Source organism: Nematostella vectensis, chromosome 3, assembly GCF_932526225.1.
Source record: "Nematostella vectensis chromosome 3, jaNemVect1.1, whole genome shotgun sequence".
NCBI classification, from domain to species: Eukaryota; Metazoa; Cnidaria; class Anthozoa; order Actiniaria; family Edwardsiidae; genus Nematostella; species Nematostella vectensis.
This window is the reverse complement of record NC_064036.1, coordinates 1,345,059-1,365,377: the sequence shown is the minus strand read 5'-3', so window position 1 is coordinate 1,365,377 and position 20,319 is coordinate 1,345,059. Positions and strand designations below refer to the sequence as shown.

General features: G+C 41.4%; 2 protein-coding genes across 2 annotated transcripts; one reads left to right on the top strand and one right to left on the bottom strand.

Moving 5' to 3' along the window:
* Positions 1–45: 45 nt before the first annotated feature.
* LOC5516992 (dnaJ homolog subfamily C member 25) lies at positions 46–13,167 on the top strand. The gene is made up of 14 exons (XM_048725024.1): positions 46–204; positions 341–369; positions 1,258–1,317; positions 1,401–1,457; positions 4,992–5,046; positions 5,115–5,221; positions 5,505–5,576; positions 5,824–5,889; positions 5,982–6,046; positions 6,189–6,245; positions 7,538–7,676; positions 8,634–8,699; positions 11,698–11,768; positions 12,267–13,167. Exons 1-14 carry the CDS (start codon positions 93–95, stop codon positions 12,319–12,321), a joined length of 1,011 nt encoding a protein of 336 aa, XP_048580981.1. The 5' UTR covers positions 46–92; the 3' UTR covers positions 12,322–13,167.
* A 4,404-nt stretch (positions 13,168–17,571) lies between these two features.
* Positions 17,572–20,319, bottom strand: LOC5516994 (transcription factor HES-4-B). Its single transcript, XM_001637044.3, has 4 exons — positions 19,976–20,319; positions 19,772–19,867; positions 19,540–19,630; positions 17,572–18,538 (listed from the first exon to the last, which is right to left on the bottom strand). The coding sequence occupies exons 1-4, from the start codon at positions 20,030–20,032 to the stop codon at positions 18,018–18,020; spliced, it is 765 nt and encodes a 254-aa protein (XP_001637094.2). The 5' UTR covers positions 20,033–20,319; the 3' UTR covers positions 17,572–18,017.

Below are 20,319 nucleotides of genomic sequence, written 5' to 3'. Positions count from 1 at the left end.
ATATAGATGTGCCGCTTTGCATTGTGGGTTTTATTGACTTGTAGACGCTGACCAGAAGCACGGGCTCATTTCAGAACAAAGTCGGTATCATCATGGTGCTAACAAGAAATTTCCTCATTTTATCCCTCGCGATTCTATGTTTTACGCCTGTAGTCCAGGGCTTTGTAGAGGGACTATATTGTGGGACAGAGAACTGCTATGATGGTAAGAACGTAATGGATTTTACTTAAGTCAAGTTACGATTCACTAACCATCATTTCACTATTCTATAGTCAATATCCCTAAAAAAGGCCACACTTTTTTATTGCAACTAATCCTGTATATTATTTTATTCTTACAGTCCTTGGAGTAACTAGAGAATCAAATAAAGTAAGTAGATATCTTATTTCGCAACCTTGAAGCCGGTTACTTTTTCGGCCGTTACTTGTGGCTCAATTGATGAAACTAGTTGAACCATAACAATTCTCTTTCTGCCTCTTACTTTCAAGCAACTTATAGACAATGGAAATAGATCTAAAGCGGTTTGAACGTTTATTGGGCTTCAATATTGAACGACATTTAATAGTGAAGTTTTCCCATTAATTTAGTGACTTGTTTCTTCAATTTATGCAGCTGACCAATTGTGTAGGGCTACGTCTACAAATTAACTCGACTAACTAAAATAATATCTGATAATGGCGGAATTCATATTACTATCATAACGTTACTAAAAGAAACCACACAGAAGCCACAAAATTCTGTGTCAGCCATTTGAAAAGAAAGAAACACATGTGGGTTTTGAAGTTTTTTTTGAAGTATTTTTAAGTTCTTCTTTGTCCAATTCTGCTCTTTGAGAGAGGGTTTAAAAATGTTGAATTATTTATAGACTGAAAGTTAGTTTAATGAAATATACTGTTGGTGGTTAGTTTGCCACTTTCTTAATTAATTTCTTTCTTAGTGATTTTTTTTTTTAATTCAGCAAGATACATGTATTAATAGCCTTAATTACAACTTCTTAGACAGATGTTTATACAATTTTTATTCACAATTTTTGCATTCTTTATTTTATTTTATTTCATTTTATTTTATATCTTTATATTTCAATTTCTGGTTTATCCCATAATAATGCATTATACACCAAATGTTAATGAAACCCCTGAAAGCTTTTGAAAAACAAAGAAAACCAGTTATTGTGATTTCTATTGTTAGGATATCAAGGTCATAATTAAGTTATTAAATAAAATTAAATTAAATTGAATCTCACTTCTTTCCCAACAGAATGAAATCTCAAGGGCTTACAGATCGCTTGCCCGTAAATTCCATCCAGATCGGTACAAGGTATAAATTACTCTCTATTATTCCAGAGATGATTTCTCTTCATTGGTGTTCTTCTTATTTTTTTTGCTATGTTTTTTTTTCAGGGAGATGACAAAGAAAATGCTATAAAGAAATTTCAACTCATTGCCACTGCTTATGAGGTAAGTACTGTATTTGAAAAAAAATAAAATAACATTTTTATGAAATGATTATTTAAAAAGGAGTTAAAAGGAAATTTCATTCTAGTTATGAGATAGACTGGGATAGTTATAAGATAGTCTGGGATAGTTATGAGATAATCTGGGATTGTTATGGGATAGCCTGGGATAGTTATGGGATAGCCTGGGATAGTTATGGGATAGTCTGGGATAGTTATGGGGTAGCCTGAGATAGTTATGGGATAGTTATGGGATATTCTGGGATTAGTAATGGGATAGTCTGGGATAGTTATGGTATAGCCTGGGATAGTTATGGGATAGCCTGGGATAGTTATGGGATAGTTTTGGGATATTCTGGGATTAGTTATGGGATAGTCTGGGATAGTTATGGGATAGTCTGGGATAGTTATGGGATAGTCTGGGATAGTTATGGGATAGTCTGGGGTAGTTATGAGATAGTTATGGGATAGTCTGGGATAGTTATGGGATAGCCTGGGATTGTTATGGGATAGTTATGGGATAGCCTGGGATAGTTATGGGATAGTTATTGCATAGTTATGGGATAGTTATGGGGTAGTCTGGGATAGTTATGGGGTAGTCTGGGATAGTTATGGGATAGTTATGGGATAGCCTGGGATGGTTATGGGATAGCCTGGGATGGTTATGGGATAGCCTGGGATGGTTATGGGATAGTTATGGGATAGTTATAGGATAGTTATGGGGAAGTCTGGGATAGTTATGGGGTAGTCTGGGATAGTTATGGGATAGTTATGGGATAGTTATGGTATAGTCTGGGATGGTTATGGGGTAGTTATGGTATAGCCTGGGATGGTTATGGTATAGTCTGGGATGGTTATGGGATAGTTATGGGATAGTCTGGGATAGTTATGGGGTAGTCTGGGATAGTTAAGGGGTAGTCTGGGATAGTTATGGGATAGTTATGGGATAGCCTGGGATGGTTATGGGTTAGTTATGGGATAGTTATGGGATAGTTATGGGATAGCCTGGGATAGTTACGGGATAGACTGGGATAGTTATGTTATAGCCTGGGATAGTTATGGGATAGTTATGGGATAGTCTGGGATGGTTATGGGATATTTATGGGATGGTTATGGGATAGTTATGGTATAGTTATGGGATAGTTATGGGATAGTCTGGGATAGTTATGGGATAGTTATGGGATAGTCTGGGATAGTTATGGGATAGTTATGGGATAGTCTGGGATGGTTATGGGATAGTTATGGGATAGTCTTGGATGGTTATGGGATAGTTATGGAATAGTTATGGGATAGCCTGGGATAGTTATGGGATAGTTATGGGATAGCCTGGGATAGTTATGGTATAGTCTGCGATAGTTATAGGATAGTTATGGGATAGTCTGGGATAGTTATGGGATGGTTATGGGATAGTTATGGGGTAGCCTGGGATAGTTATGGGATAGCCTGGGATAGTTATGGGATAGTCTGGGATGGTTATGGGATAGTTATGGGATAGCCTGGGATAGTTATGGGATAGCCTGGGATAGTTATGGGATAGTCTGGGATGGTTATTGGATAGTTATGGGATAGTCTGGGATAGTCTGGGATAGTTATGGGATAGTTATGGGATAGTCTGGGATAGTTATGGGATAGTTATGGGATAGTCTGGGATAGTTATAGGATAGTTATGGGGTAGTCTGGGATAGTCTGGGATAGTTATGGGGTAGCCTGGGATAGTTGTGGTATAGTCTGGGATGGTTATTGGATAGTTATGGGATAGCCTGGGATAGTTATGGGATAGTCTGGGATGGTTATGGGATAGTCTGGGATAGTTATGGGATAGCCTGGGATAGTTATGGGATAGTTATGAGATAGTTATGGGATAGCCTTGGATAGATATGGGATATCCTGGGATGGTTATTGGATAGTTATGGGATAGTCTGGGATAGTCTGGGATAGTTATGGGATAGTTATGGGATAGTCTGGGATAGTTATGGGATAGTTATGGGATAGTCTGGGATAGTTATAGGATAGTTATGGGGTAGTCTGGGATAGTCTGGGATAGTTATGGGATAGCCTGGGATAGTTGTGGTATAGTCTGGGATGGTTATTGGATAGTTATGGGATAGCCTGGGATAGTTATGGGATAGTCTGGGATGGTTATGGGATAGTCTGGGATAGTTATGGGATAGCCTGGGATAGTTATGGGATAGTTATGAGATAGTTATGGGATAGCCTTGGATAGATATGGGATATCCTGGGATAGTTATGGGATAGCGTGGGATAGTTATGGGATAGTCTGGGATGGTTATGGGATAGTCTGGGATGGTTATGGGATAGTTATGGGATAGCCTGGGATAGTTATGGGATAGTCTGGGATGGTTATTGGATAGTTATGGGATAGTCTGGGATAGTCTGGGATAGTTATGGGATAGTTATGGGATAGTCTGGGATAGTTATAGGATAGTTATGGGGTAGTCTGGGATAGTTATGGGATAGTCTGGGATAGTTATGGGATAGCCTGGGATAGTTGTGGTATAGTCTGGGATGGTTATTGGATAGTTATGGGATAGCCTGGGATAGTTATGGGATAGTCTGGGATGGTTATGGGATAGTCTGGGATAGTTATGGGATAGCCTGGGATAGTTATGGGATAGTTATGAGATAGTTATGGGATAGCCTGGGATAGATATGGGATATCCTGGGATAGTTATGGGATAGCGTGGGATAGTTATGGGATAGTCTGGGATGGTTATGGGATAGTCTGGGATAGTTATGGGATAGCCTGGGATGGTTATGGGATAGTTATGGGATGGTTATGGGATAGTTATGGGATAGTTATAGGATAGTTATGGGATAGTCTGGGATAGTCTGGGATGGTTATGGGATAGTTATAGGATGGTTATGGTATAGTCTGGGATGGTTATGGGATAGTCTGGGATAGTTATGGGATAGCCTGGGATAGTTATGGGATAGTTAAGGGATAGTTATGGGATAGTTATTGGATAGCCTGGGATAGTTATGGGATAGCCTGGGATAGTTATGGGATAGTCTTGGATGGTTATGGGATAGTTATGGGATAGTCTGGGATAGTTATGGGATAGTCTGGGATAGTTATGGGATAGCCTGGGATAGTTATGGTATAGCCTGGGATGGTTATGGTATAGTCTGGGATGGTTATGGGATAGTTATGGGATAGTCTGGGATAGTTATGGGGTAGTCTGAGATAGTTATGGGGTAGTCTGGGATAGTTATGGGATAGTCTGGGATGGTTATGGGATAGTTATGGGATAGCCTGGGGTAGTTATAGGATAGCCTGGGATAGTTTTGGGATATTCTGGGATAAGTTATGGGATAGTCTTGGATTTGCTGAAAAGTGTGTCATTTTGAAATTGAAAAATGTTAGAAATCAGGTATTTTTAGTATGAAATTTCAAGATCAGGTTTGTTTTGGGGTGTGGAGTCCAGTTTTTATAGCCAAACACCCAACCCCCTCTCTTTTAGGTTTGACAAAATCCCTGTTAGGTTGCTACATTAAGGTTTTATCATTGATATTTTAGACTCTCAAAGACCCAGAGCAGCGCAATGACTATGACTACATGTTGGACCATCCAGGTTTGTTATTTTGATGCATTTTTTAAATTTCTTTTCATACTTTACTGAGAATATTTGTTTTCTTGCAGAGGAGACTTATCGGCATTACTACCATTATTATAGACATCGTATGGCACCCAAAGTGGATGTCCGAATTGTCGTGGCTGTTAGCATCACTATTGTGTCAATACTACAGGCATGTGTAGATCACACTTGACAAAATTCTGAGCTATCTACATATGTTAAAATTGCTATTAATAAAGTACATTCTTTGGATAGTGTAAGCACTGTAGCCTGCACTCATCTGGTATCCGGTACGCAGGCTAAAGCACCGTGGTTTCTCAAAACATGATATTACATAAAATTGTGTTCTAGCTTTTCAGGCTACTATCATTTTAGGGTAGATAAAAAACTCGTTCTATTAAGCAAATAGCATTGCACTATACAATGGTAAATTTATATGTTTTGCTATTTTTCAGTACCTTCATGGCTGGTCACGCTATAATGAGGCTGTTCAATATGCACTTTCTGTTCCAAAGTACAGAAATAAGGTACTGTTTGACTTAACTTTGCCTATCGTACATATGCAGATAAACAAAAAAGTTGATCATATACGCGTAGTTGGGTGCTCACATATTTCTTCTTGTAATTCCTGGTGACTTGAAAGTCAAGAGGAAGGGGGGATTGTGTTAGGCAAAGGCAACCTTAATCAGAATTAGCTAAATCTGAGACATTCTGCTTAAAAGTAGCTTCGGGATAAACAAAATGTTTGCAAACCTATGGATTATTTATCAACAGGCAATACAGAAAGCACATGAAGATGGTTTACTGAATGGTCTCAGGAAGAGAGGAAAGCGCTCCAAGGTACCATGACTTCTGTATGATTATCAAAACTATCTTTTTTGAAGAAGGATTATGTAGTACTGACCACTATTGTTTTGGGGTTTATTCCACAGGAAGAAATGAAGGAAGAGGAAGAGTCTATTTTACGCAGTGTTGTAGAAAGCTCTTTAGAGATAAGGTACAAGCTTTTTCCTAGCTGATGGTCCAATTATATTTGAAAAATATTGACTAGCTTAAAATTAGTGCTTAAACTTGATAATGACTCGTACAGGTGTCTTCTTACTGTACAATAGTCTTAGCAGTTATTTTGTTGATTTCAGAGGGGGGCATTGCAAGCCAAGTATAATGGATGTACTCTGGATTAGGATTGTATTATTGTAAGTAAAAATCTGACCATGCCTTTACCATACAGTATTTGGCTACATATCAGAGCGATCTAGCTTATGCTTTATAGTTTTGTCTACAAATAATAGCACGTCTATTGAGAACCACCCCCTGCACACCCCTCCCCCCCAAGGGTATGGGCCTGGACTTCCATTAGGAAAGAATTTTATTTTTATGGTTGAAACACAGCCTGTCCATTAGCCTCCTCTAGGGCTAGGGCAAATAGGGGTCATGTGTTGAAGCGACTACATGTAGTTTGTAGCCCAAGCCTTTGTCTTGTTTTCTCATCACAGTGCTCCCATTCTATACATGGTTTTGGATTATCTAACAACAGAGGAGGCTACTGTATATCTGTATTAATATAGCATTATATTGAAAGGTTACAATAAAGAAATTCTTACATTAATTTTATGGCATATTTAGCAATGATACAGTAAGAACACTGTAAAACCTAGCCAAGCAACAAAAAAATGTATTGCAGTATTGCAAGTGCTTAGCCAGAATCTGCTGAGAGGAGTACGGGGGGGGGGGGGGGGAGTGTATATAGATACTACAGTAAATATTGCAACACTTGAATAAGAAAAGATTACTGAGGCTTCTTGCGCCCACATCTTAGTTACACTGTTGCTCTCTTTTCTGCGGATACTGTACCCTTGGACTGTGATTTAGTGTCAGATTAGCAGTCGCCTGTCTCTGTCTGGTATGTACCTACGTTGTGCAGGAGTACTTTGTGGTCATAGTTCAGGAGTACTTTGTGGTCATAGTTCAGGAGTACTTTGTGGTCATAGTTCAGGAGTACTTTGTGGTCATAGTTCAGGAGTACTTTATGGTCATAGTTCAGGAGTACTTTGTGGTCATAGTTCAGGAGTACTTTGTGGTCATAGTTCAGGAGTACTTTGTGGTCATAGTTCAGGAGTACTTTGTGGTCATAGCTCAGGAGTACTTTGTGGTCATAGTTCAGGAGTACTTTGTGGTCATAGTTCAGGAGTACTTTGTGGTCATAGTTCAGGAGTACTTTGTGGTCATAGTTCAGGAGTACTTTGTGGTCATAGTTCAGGAGTACTTTGTGGTCATAGTTCAGGAGTACTTTGTGGTCATAGTTCAGGAGTACTTTGTGGTCATAGTTCAGGAGTACTTTGTGGTCATAGTTCAGGAGTACTTTGTGGTCATAGTTCAGGAGTACTTTGTGGTCATAGTTCAGGAGTACTTTGTGGTCATAGTTCAGGAGTACTTTGTGGTCATAGTTCAGGAGTGTGCCATTTGACGTATGTTTTTTTGTGCCAAGTCCCTACACATTGGTGATGTATATTACTTGGCTGGTGCGCTGGTACTGGAAATTCACTATCAAGGGTGAGGAGTATGGAGACGAGGAGAAAATTTACATTATGAGGAAAAACATGGGAATCTCCAGCACACAGTGGGAGGTTAGTAAAACTTTGTCTTAGATCTTGGATAAACAATGACAATCAGACCAAAATTCCCTTTACTGATGTTGCATATTACTATTAAACAAAACACATTAGAAGACAATGTTTGTATTGTATTGGCTTTGATTGACTTCATAGTAGGTTTTACAGCCTATTAGTAGCTAAAAATGCAGGATTCGTTAGCCAAAATATATCAAAGACCCAGACCAGACTAGCAAGCTAAGCAAATTGTTGCTATAATCTCCGCTTTGTAAACATCATACGAATTATATCTCGACATGATTATTCCAGATATCACTAAAACCGAATTCAATAATGTATAGTTCCATAAAATATCCATACCCCCAAGGGTTATGACCCCCACCCCTCTGGAATTTCCACCCCCCCTGGACAAAAAAAAAGTAACTGTAAAAAAGCTAATAAGGAAAAAAGGCATTTTACCCCCCTCCCCCCACTCCCTCTGTTAATTCCTGGGCGTTAGAACCCCCATTGATTTAGTAAAACACACTTTCTCGATAACAAAATTTATTCCCGATTATATAGCCTGCTTGCAGGTGGTACTCAGTGTTATTATCGCGGAAAACCCTCTGCGTTCGGTGATGGGGTCCGTTTTTGCGCTCGCCCCCGAAAACCACGCGGCTTAAAATACAAGATGGTGCCCGAGCCGATTAGAAGGGAATTTTTTGCGATGATAACACCGAGTACCGCCTGCAAGCAGGCTACGATTTGTACAAAGGCTCTACTTCTAACAATCGAATCTACGCAGATTGCGTGATTCTCAAAATAAAGCGCATGCTCTTAGCCAATCAGAATCGACATAGTGAGCACAATTTATAACAATTACAATCACTTTCAGCATCTTTATCGATATCTTTTTTATTATCATCTTTTGTCATATCAGAATGACTTTAAGCGTCATCGCTTTCATAGCTGCTTTATAATTTGTAACTTCAGGCTTTAGAAGAATCACAAGTGGAATACTTCTTCAAGCGGGAGCTTTGGGTACAACATAATTTCGAGGTAATATATAGATTTAGGCACTGCCTAAAAGCGGAGCCAGCATTGAACACCTTCTGGGTTGACTGATTGAGGTATTTTGGGGGGATCTAGGATCCTGCTCTTTACTGAGATTTATTTATTGTACCAACCAAATGGATCCAGGCCTTATTCAATAGTTTAAATTATTCAGTACATCAAAGTTAACAAACACAATTCCTGGTGTGAATATGGCTGTCAAAGTTGTCAAGAGTCTAATGGTAAATTCTGATGTCCCATCATAGAAGTTCCATTATAAAATTTTTTTTGTTAATCAAAACAATACTCCCACAAGCTTTGCCCTTGTGCAGAAAATGTCATGGATGTAACAGCATTCCAAAGATTCAAAATAATATATTTAGACTGTTTAGATGCCATACTGTAATTTTTATGTATTGATTTAGTGGCGATTCTCTCCTTCATTGGACTGAATATTCAGAAAAATGTCTGGAAATTAAAATCCAAAAATATATCTCCTTTCATGCATTACATATTGGTGCACCCACCCTTTACCACATATTGGCCTTGTTGTTGGTGGCCTACTCCAAAATGAATGCAATGAAGAAAAAACAGATTGACTTTGGAAGCAAATCCTAGAAAAACATCACTGACAGTGCTAAAATGCTAACTTCTAATTTCAAACTAAACTCTTTCATTGGTCTATGTTTGGGGTAGAGAGGAAGCAAAGAATATCAATTGACTAAAAAATAGTCGACAGGGGAGGAGATATAAAGGGAATTGACTCAACTTGAAAGGTTTGTTGAAAAAAATATAACAGTAATGAAAATAATTTGATTGAGCATTTCTTGACATGTCCATTTTCCCATTATTTTAACCCTTACACCACCACAGGCCTCTAAAGAGGCCATGTCTATGCTATCCAAGCTATGTGAACAGAATTCTATTATTGAAAAAGAACAAGGTTGTTGCTAGTGTTATAAAGTTTAAGTATCTTGCCCTAAAAAACCCTTCCCCTTAATAAAAGTTCCATTAATGTACATTTTGTAAAGCTACATTCTGACAAGCTTTGTCCTTGCGAAGAACAAGTAATGGATGAAACAGGATTTCAAAGATAGAATATAGTGTCAGACACAATTTTAGATAAGATGCAATACTGAAGTTTTAATGTACCATTTTAAGTGGTGATTTTCCATACCCATGGGAATTAATATCTACAAATATACATCCAGTAATGCATTATATTTTGGTGTTTTTAGAAACCCTGGATCCAACCATTCCAATGAAATAAATCTAAACCTCTAAAATAATTGTAATGGGAAAGAGACTTGGAAAGGAAATCCTAAAAAGAAGATATAAGTGAGAGTACTAAATGAAAATTTCTAATTTAAAAATCAAATCTGTTCATTAATTTATTTTTGGTGTAGATAGGAAATAGCAAAGAGCATCAATTGCATAAAAATAGTCAACAGGGAGAAGGAAATTAAGTAATTTGACTCTTCTTTAAATGTTTGAAAAGAAAATATAATAACAATAATGTGATAATTATATTCAGTACTTTCCTAAAATATCCCCTTTCCCATTATCTTTAGGTTAATAGAAAACTGTTTTCGTTACAGATTTATTATTTAAAAAGCAAAATTATGTTTTTAGTCTTATATAATATAAGTATCTTGTTCTAAAAAAAAACCTATTGACTGCGTACTGCTGAATCAGATAGTAATGCCCTAGTCATTTGAGCCCCCTCCCTTATGGTCCTGGGGAAGTCTGGGGTTAATGTGGGGTTTTAGATTACTTTTTAACCAGAATATATCAGGAGGGGTGGTGGTATTGACCGTTTTTGACTCTTATCTTGTAAACAGGCTTTTATTAAAGTCTAATTCCCCACCCTTTCCTGGGACCATGTGTGTGGGGGTATCAAATGACTAGTGAATAAGAACTCCCTACTGTCTTTGAGACATGTCTTTCAAGACATGGTTTTCAATTCTCATGTCTTCCAGTCTTTAGCATTCATCTTGGCCCTCAGGTAGTCCCTGGTTCATAAAAAGAGTGACATTTCTTTCAAAACAATCTTTTCATCAAGACATTTATAATCTGACTAATTTCCACAAATATTTGAAAAAAAAAATGAACACATGAGATTTAAGATGCAGACAATAACAATACATATTGGCAATAGGGGTTGAATTTTGTTTTGTTTTTATCCTCGGTAAGGAAAATTTCTCTTGTAAGTTGAAAAAGTTGCTGTATCTTCTAAGGATATGTATCTTCTTAGGACTAAGAGCACAGGATATAAAGACAAGAACGGTCTTCTTTACCAATATATGACCAATGCAACACGATATCGGTTAGCCTTTATGAAATATTTCAACAGAATCAAGAATAAAGATAGAACAAAGAATTTCAAAACAAAAGGTGTTATGCTCATTCTCAAAGCAAACAAAAAGGACAACAAAAAGCTCAATAACTGTCATATCCTCAATAGACAGAAGAAATCGTCGTCTGAAACTCACCTTGCATTTTGTCGCTTTCTTGTGGTTGTGTTCGCTTTTTAATGTGAACTATTACTTACTTAAATTTACTAGCAAAAACCAGACATATCCTTACATAAATCTTGGCGTAAATGAATGTTAGTAGATCTCCTCTAGTTGACTTTATCCTTAAGTCACAAAATTTGAGGCAAAAAGAAATAATCAACGCATGACAAGAACTTTTCCCTTGCTCCGTGCTTGTATTTAGCCGCCATTACGGGGCCGAGTGAGGCCTGGGAGTTGCGCGGCTGACTGACTGGCTGGCTGGCTGGCTGGCTGGCTGGCTGGCGAGTGACACCACAGGGTACCCGCGCGATGACCACAAAACCAAATCGCATAGTTATACCATATTTCTATACCTACGGCCGCGCTGGCTCCGCTAATACGGTATTCATTTCTAGACACACAAAGGAATAAAAGGGCGATTCAGCGTCTAAAGTAGCGAGAAAAATAGCGAATCATCTTTACCAGTTGATACTTTATATTGTCTACAGGAATACAAAGAAGAGCAAGAAGAAGAAATGAGACAAAAACTCGCACAGAACAATAAGTACAAAGCATACAGGTACAGGCTGTACAGACTTAGGTCTATTTATCAGGTTTTATCAGCGTATTGAAAATAGCCTACTGCGCCAAAATATGTTTTTCTACTCTGTTTTTGGAGGATCTCTATCATGCAGTCCAAATTCGACCGGACGTCTTGGAAAAATTGCCAATAATTTTACACTTTGATTCCGTAAAATAAATGGGATTTGCACGTACTTAAGGCCCTGTCACACGTACGTTTTTTCTCTTGCGACCTGTCTCGCAAAAAAATTGTTTCAGGTCGCACGCGCATTTTTTTGCGTGTGAAACCCCCTTTGCAACTTGTTTTGAATTTCTCAAAGTCGCACGAAAAGTAGAACGCTTTTCTACTTTCTGCAACAAATTGTCTCAAGTCGCAGGAAAAACTTCACGTGTGACAGGGCGCGTGCGACCTGCAACAATTTTTTTGCGAGACAAGTTGCAGCCGAAAAATCTACGTGTGACAGGGCCTTTACACTTAGATGTATTTTGTCCACAGGCGCTACATGAAGAAGGGAGGCCCTGGCCAGATGACTTTCATGGAGGATGAGTAGACTTTAGGTAGAATACACAATATTGACATAAATTAACTATATTATGCAGCAGCTCTTTTAAGTTGAAGAGTTCAAGATCCACCGTATTAGTAAGGATCCAGGGGAAGAGATCTAATGACCCCCCTCCCCCCCTAGAATTAGATGAACTCTACAAATTCGCCTCTGCTCATGTTTGATATATTGGTTCCCCCCAACCCTTCGAGATATACTGGATCCGTGCCCCCATCTCCCCCCCCCCCTCCCCACCCCCCTTCCCAAACCTTTAAAGCCTTAAAATATTAAGCCTTGCTTTATTTTCCTAGTGGGGTTAAATAATCAGGAAGAACAATATTTTTGCTGTACAACGACTTAAGATTTATAACCACGAAGTGGAGTTGAAATGCGGATAGCGGTTTGATGTCTATTTATATTGAAAACGCTTTATTTTAAGTATGGAAGACAAAGAGTACGGTAGAACTTTGATTGTTACAATAATACCAGCCACTCTCTATTTTTATTACTAAGTAATATGTCATATCTCTCTATTACGGATACCATTGGACTGTGATTTATTGTCCGATAAACAGTCAACTCTGTCCGGTATCGTGAAAGTCCACTTTCTGTCATGAAAGTGGTACGTAATAGCGGGCTGTCTGTTAGAGGGGTATCAGCAAGGCGAGTGTTGACTACAGTGATACGTAATAGCGGGCTGTCTGTTAGAGGGGTATCAGTAAGGCGAGTGTTGACTACAGTGATACGTAATAGCGGGCTGTCTGTAAGAGGCGTATCAGTAAGGCGAGTGTTGACAGCAGTGGGAATTATTATTGAAGCTGAATATTTCTATTAATAAAAATGTGTGCGCGAAAATCTTGACTCGATTTAATATACATTAATAGTAGTGGTAATAATCCTAAGGGTTTATTAGAATTCCAAGAAAAAGAGGCTTTTATACTAGACTAAGTACTGTATACTATTAATATTGATATAATTATCTCCCAGTAGCCATCACCCGCCCCTAATATTTGTCCAACGAACCACCACACGCCCTCAATCATCTCCCATGAACAACGGCATTCTGCGTACATTCCTCCCATGAACCAACACACGCCCCTAATCATCTCCCATGAACCACCACACGCCCCTAATCATCTTTTATGAACCACCACACGCCCCTAATCATCTCCCATGAACACCCGCACTCTCTGTACATTCCTCCCATGAACCACCACACGCCCCTAATCATCTCCCATGAACACCCGCACTCTGCGTACATTCCTCCAATGAACCACCACACGCCCTCAGTCATCTCCCATAAACCACCACACGCCCCTAATCATCCCCCATGAACCACCGCATGCCCATAGTCATCTCCTATGAACACCCGCACTCTCTGTACATTCCTCCCATGAACCACCACACGCCCCTAATCATCTCCCATGAACACCCGCACTCTCTGTTCATTCCTCTTATGAACCACCACACGCCCCTAGTCATCTCCCATGAACACCCGCACTCTGCGTACATTCCTCCCATGAACCACCACACGCCCTAAGTCATCTCCCATGAACACCCGCACTCTCTGTACATTCCTCCCATGAACCACCACACGCCCCTAATCATCTCCCATCAACCACCACACGCCCCTAATCATCTCCCATGAACACCAGCACTCTGCGTACATTCCTCCCATGAACCACCACACGCCCTCAGTCTTCTCCCATGAACACCTGCACTCTCTGTTCATTCCTTCCATAAACCACCACACGCCCCTAATCTTCACCCATGAACACCCGCACTCTCTGTACATTCCTCCCATGAACCAGCACACGCCCATAGTCATCTCTCATGAACAATCACACGCCCCTAATCATCTCCCATGAACACCCGCACTCTGTACATTCCTCCCATGAACCACCACACGCCCTCAGTCATCTCCCATGAACACCCGCACTCTCTGTACATTCCTCCCATGAACCACCACACGCCCCTAATCATCTCCCATGAACACCCGCACTCTCTGTACATTCCTCCCATGAACCACCACACGCCCCTAATCATCTCCCATGAACCACCCCACACGCCCCTAATCATCTTCCATGATCCACCACACGCCCTCCGTCATCTCCCATGAACACCCGCACTCTCTGTACATTCCTCCCATGAACAACCACACGCCACTAATCATCTCCCATGAACCACCACACGCCCCTAATCATCTTCCATGAACCACCACACGCCCCTAATCATCTCCCATGAACACCCGCATTCTGCGTACATTCCTCCCATGAACCAACACACGCCCCTAATCATCTCCCATGAACCACCACACGCCCCTAATCATCTTCCATGAACCACCACACGCCCCTAATCATCTCCCATGAACACACGCACTCTCTGTACATTCCTCCCATGAACCAACACACGCCCCTAATCATCCCCCATGAACCACCACACGCCCCTAATCATCTCCCAGGAACACCCGCACTCTCGGTACATTCCTCCCATGAACCACCACACGCTCTCAGTCATCTCCCATAAACCACCACACGCCCCTAATCATCCCCCATGAACCACCACATGCCCATAGTCATCTCCTATGAACACCCGCACTCTCTGTACATTCCTCCCATGAACCACCACACGCCCCTAATCATCTCCCATGAACACCCGCACTCTCTGTTCATTCCTCTTATGAACCACCACACGCCTCTAATCATCTCCCATGAACACCCGCACTTTGCGTACATTCCTCCCATGAACCACCACACGCCCTAAGTCATCTCCCATGAACACCCGCACTCTCTGTACATTCCTCCCATGAACCACCACACGCCCCTAATCATCTCCCATCAACCACCACACGCCCCTAATCATCTCCCATGAACACCAGCACTCTGCGTACATTCCTCCCATGAACCACCACACGCCCTAAGTCATCTCCCATGAACACCCGCACTCTCTGTACATTCCTCCCATGAACCACCACACGCCCCTAATCATCTCCCATCAACCACCACACGCCCCTAATCATCTCCCATGAACACCCGCACTCTGCGTACATTCCTCCCATGAACCACCACACGCCCTAAGTCATCTCCCATGAACACCCGCACTCTCTGTACATTCCTCCCATGAACCACCACACGCCCCTAATCATCTCCCATCAACCACCACACGCCCCTAATCATCTCCCATGAACACCAGCACTCTGCGTACATTCCTCCCATGAACCACCACACGCCCTCAGTCTTCTCCCATGAACACCTGCACTCTCTGTTCATTCCTTCCATAAACCACCACACGCCCCTAATCTTCACCCATGAACACCCGCACTCTCTGTACATTCCTCCCATGAACCAGCACACGCCCATAGTCATCTCTCATGAACAATCACACGCCCCTAATCATCTCCCATGAACACCCGCACTCTGTACATTCCTCCCATGAACCACCACACGCCCTCAGTCATCTCCCATGAACACCCGCACTCTCTGTACATTCCTCCCATGAACCACCACACGCCCCTAATCATCTCCCATGAACACCCGCACTCTCTGTACATTCCTCCCATGAACCACCACACGCCCCTAATCATCTCCCATGAACCACCCCACACGCCCCTAATCATCTTCCATGATCCACCACACGCCCTCCGTCATCTCCCATGAACACCCGCACTCTCTGTACATTCCTCCCATGAACAACCACACGCCACTAATCATCTCCCATGAACCACCACACGCCCCTAATCATCTTCCATGAACCACCACACGCCCCTAATCATCTCCCATGAACACCCGCATTCTGCGTACATTCCTCCCATGAACCAACACACGCCCCTAATCATCTCCCATGAACCACCACACGCCCCTAATCATCTTCCATGAACCACCACACGCCCCTAATCATCTCCCATGAACACACGCACTCTCTGTACATTCCTCCCATGAACCAACACACGCCCCTAATCATCCCCCATGAACCACCACACGCCCCTAATCATCTCCCAGGAACACCCGCACTCTCGGTACATTCCTCCCATGAACCACCACACGCTCTCAGTCATCTCCCATAAACCACCACACGCCCCTAATCATCCCCCATGAACCACCACATGCCCATAGTCATCTCCTATGAACACCCGCACTCTCTGTACATTCCTCCCATGAACCACCACACGCCCCTAATCATCTCCCATGAACACCCGCACTCTCTGTTCATTCCTCTTATGAACCACCACACGCCTCTAATCATCTCCCATGAACACCCGCACTTTGCGTACATTCCTCCCATGAACCACCACACGCCCTAAGTCATCTCCCATGAACACCCGCACTCTCTGTACATTCCTCCCATGAACCACCACACGCCCCTAATCATCTCCCATCAACCACCACACGCCCCTAATCATCTCCCATGAACACCAGCACTCTGCGTACATTCCTCCCATGAACCACCACACGCCCTCAGTCATCTCCCATGAACACCTGCACTCTCTGTTCATTCCTCCCATAAACCACCACACGCCCCTAATCTTCACCCATGAACACCCGCACTTTCTGTACATTCCTCCCATGAACCAGCACACGCCCATAGTCATCTCCCATGAACCATCACACGCCCTCTCTGTACATTCCTCCCATGAACCACAACACGCCCTCAGTCATCTCCCATGAACACCCGCACTCTCTGTACATTCCTCCCATGAACAATCACACGCCCCTAATCATCTCCCATGAACACCCGCACTCTGTACATTCCTCCCATGAACCACCACACGCCCTCAGTCATCTCCCATGAACACCCACACTCTCTGTTCATTCCTCTTATGAACCACCACACGCCCCTAATCATCTCCTATGAACACCCGCACTCTTTAGTGTCCCATAGTAAACAACGGTCGTCGTTTATATTTTCCCGTGAACAAACGCACGCCCATTCATTTCGTCCCATGAACCACCGCACACCCTTGATACTTATCCCGATATTTCCGTCCCGTGAACCATACGCCAATATTCTTCCAAACAAAACACTTCGAGCCCCTTAATAATCGTCTTCCTTACAATTTCACTTTACCCATAGCAGAAACGCAGGTTGTTACACTGTGTAGTTTAATATTTTTTTCATCGATCTGTAATTTAGGTAAAAATTTCGCTTTTTTTTTTTTTGCTGCAAGGTGTTGCCAAACTTACCTAAATGACACGGTTTTACCGAAACAATGATCTCAGACATTGATTTCCACAGTATGTTTACGGAAGACGATAGACAGGGGAATAGTAAGACTACTTTATTAGTGTTATGGGATTAAAGGCTTTCTGATCATAAACGAAAACCCTATGTATATGAATATGAAAGTAGAAAACTCTACTCATCTAAGTGGCCGTACCCTAACAAACTAAGTCACTTCTAGTCTCTCCATTGCACATAAGGCCTTCAAAGCTAACAAATACTGCACCTGAAAGTTAATACCTGTCTCATCTAAACCTTAGTGCTGCCTACTAAGAAATGTGTTCTGTATTTGTCTGTTAGTGTGGTGGAAACCTGATGAAATATCTGTAACATTGCTACCGTACTAATCAGCAACAAGCATTGATTAAGGCTCATGTACGAAAGCATATGTAAGAAAGCATATCTCTTTCAGTCTGAGTAAATAATAAAAAAATGTTAATAGCTGAGCTAATTAGGAATAAAATTTACAAGTCTTCGACAGACCCATGTCACCAGGGTCTCCACACATTGTCGGCCCCCTGACCCCTCCCCCCATGGGAAGTGGTTAAATGGTACCCTGGGAGGGATTGAAAGTCTGTGGGTGGTTTGCTAAACATTGGAAGAAGCTGTGGCATAGATGAGACGCCTGGTCCACTCGCTGGACTGGGAACTAGTACAGCAGCTAGTCTACCATTGGCTAATTGGCCTGGCACTATTTGAAACTGTGTGGGACCAACGAACACGTTTTGAAGTTCTGTTGCCTTGGAGACCGTTAAACTCGTTTGATGAGCAGACCCAGAGTGACTGACAGCTGGTGGAAATATTGGATGCTGGACTGGGACCCTCGGATTGTGCGGAACTTGTTGCTGTTCATAGGGCCGGCAAACACTTGCGAGATGCGAGAGAATGCGCGTTTTCATCTGAAGGTCTACATTATCATTGGCCATGAAGTATCGTGTAACTTCTAGCGCACACTCGTTGAAGCCTGCCCTATACTGAGCAACTGAAGATGGATCTGATGGGACGATACCTGAAAAGAAAAGTACAACTGTTCTCATATCAGAGTGTTGCGAAATGCTAGTCTATCTTTCTATTTAAAAATCTGTGCAATGCCAACAGTCCTTAAATTGTTTTCGAAGTTTGTACAATTTCGCTAAGTCACGAGTTCTTATTCGGGTGTGACTAGAACCGTATCTTGCTTTAATGAAATAATCTTAGCGCCTAATGCTTGCTAAGTACCATTTGTGGTCCTCATAAATTCACTGCGCGTGGCTCACGTACGCGAACCCTGTTTTGAATGTTGTTGAGACTAGCAGTGATCAATGCTAGCAGTGATCAATTGATCCATAAACGTTCAATTACATTAGACATATTCTAGGGAACCAAAAAAAAATATATTTGAGTGTTCCAGTTGTTTAATCTTAGTATGAGAGCTCGTTACAGCTGGAGGTTTTGGCAATGTAGAACAAAGATGGAAGCCTTTGGCGATGTTCTACCACTTACGCTTATAGTCAAACTGTCGCATTCTAATCGTGTTTCTTGTAATTGCGGGCGTCGATGTGACTGGTCTACGAGAAGGCTGCTAAGGTCACTTGATGTTCAAGAAGGTAGTTATGGTTACTGGTATATGCTTGGACGAGTCTTTTCAACGTAGGGCATCCAAGTTGTCTTGAAGAGCGTACGAGCTGCGAAATTGTTTCTTTACTGACAACGAGTTTTAGGGTTTTTGTCGTACACGAGAATTCTAGCAGTTTAAGGACTTTAAAAACTACTTCGCGAGCAATGCCTGAATACAGCGAGCACACCCAAAATGCGGGCACTCGGACACCTTAATGTAGGAAACCAAATAAAACTCCTTCAGTATATTCAAGATAATTTTAATTCATCAATTAATAGAATATTTTCAAAAAAGGAGGTTGGTTAATTTGATTGATGTTAAAATACGTGAAGGATAAATAATTTAAATATTGCATTGAAATAAAGCTTTAACCAAAAACAAAAAAGGAAAGACCCATAAGAATACGTTTTTACCTGTTAGCTGTTGCGTGGTTTTCATAGCTCTTAAGTATTTCACTGTCATTTCAAGGATATCTGCTTTTTCCAGCTTAGAATAGCATGAGGTCTGAAAAGAAGATTGAAATAGTTAATGAGCAATCATTAACAACTAATTGATTTTTACTTAATTTCTAATAAGTCAAAATAGATGAATATTCGCTACTACGTTTAACAATAACTGTTTTTGAAATCTTACTACTTCACTTACGTCTTTTTTCATTGCTTCAAGAATAAGGATTTTCAGCTCGTTAAGGCTCTGATTGATACGAGCCCTTCGTCTTTTTTCCATCATTGGTTTAGAGGACTGAAAATAGGAAGAGGAATAATTTGATATAATTTTACGTAACCGCAAAAAATGATAAGTGTGATTTCAAAAGTAATGATTGATTTCCTTAGCAGAATATATATCAACCTTTCGTCCGACAGATTCTTCGAGCTGCGGGATTTCGTTTGAGTTTTCCATCCCCATGCCTTTCTCCACGTCTTGCACACAAGAAAGCAAAATACCTTTACACTCCTCACACTGCTTTGGATAAATTTAGCCAAATGACAAACGAGCGTGGGAATATTTGGGGAAGTCAAACGGAAGCGCGGTTTCTGCCAATCACAGCACTGCAGACTAACATCTAAACAAATGCGGCTCAAACCAGGGCGTGAGAACGAATGCGTATGATTGGCTAACGCACGCGCTTCAACACGGACCTAATATCGCAATGAATTATTGCCCCCGTCTCGGTCTAATTTGAGCTGACTGCT

Coding starts and splice junctions, on each gene's coding strand:
- LOC5516992 (XM_048725024.1), top strand. CDS start 93: ATGGTGCTAACAAGAAATTTCCTCATTTTATCCCTCGCGATTCTATGT. Junction 8,700..11,697: donor GGGTACAACATAATTTCGAG/GTAATATATAGA, acceptor TATTGTCTACAG/GAATACAAAGAAGAGCAAGA. Junction 11,769..12,266: donor AATAAGTACAAAGCATACAG/GTACAGGCTGTA, acceptor TTTTGTCCACAG/GCGCTACATGAAGAAGGGAG.
- LOC5516994 (XM_001637044.3), bottom strand. CDS start 20,032: ATGGGGATGGAAAACTCAAACGAAATCCCGCAGCTCGAAGAATCTGTC. Junction 19,868..19,975: donor AAGAATCTGTCGGACGAAAG/GTTGATATATAT, acceptor TCCTATTTTCAG/TCCTCTAAACCAATGATGGA. Junction 18,539..19,539: donor AACCACGCAACAGCTAACAG/GTAAAAACGTAT, acceptor TTTTCTTTTCAG/GTATCGTCCCATCAGATCCA.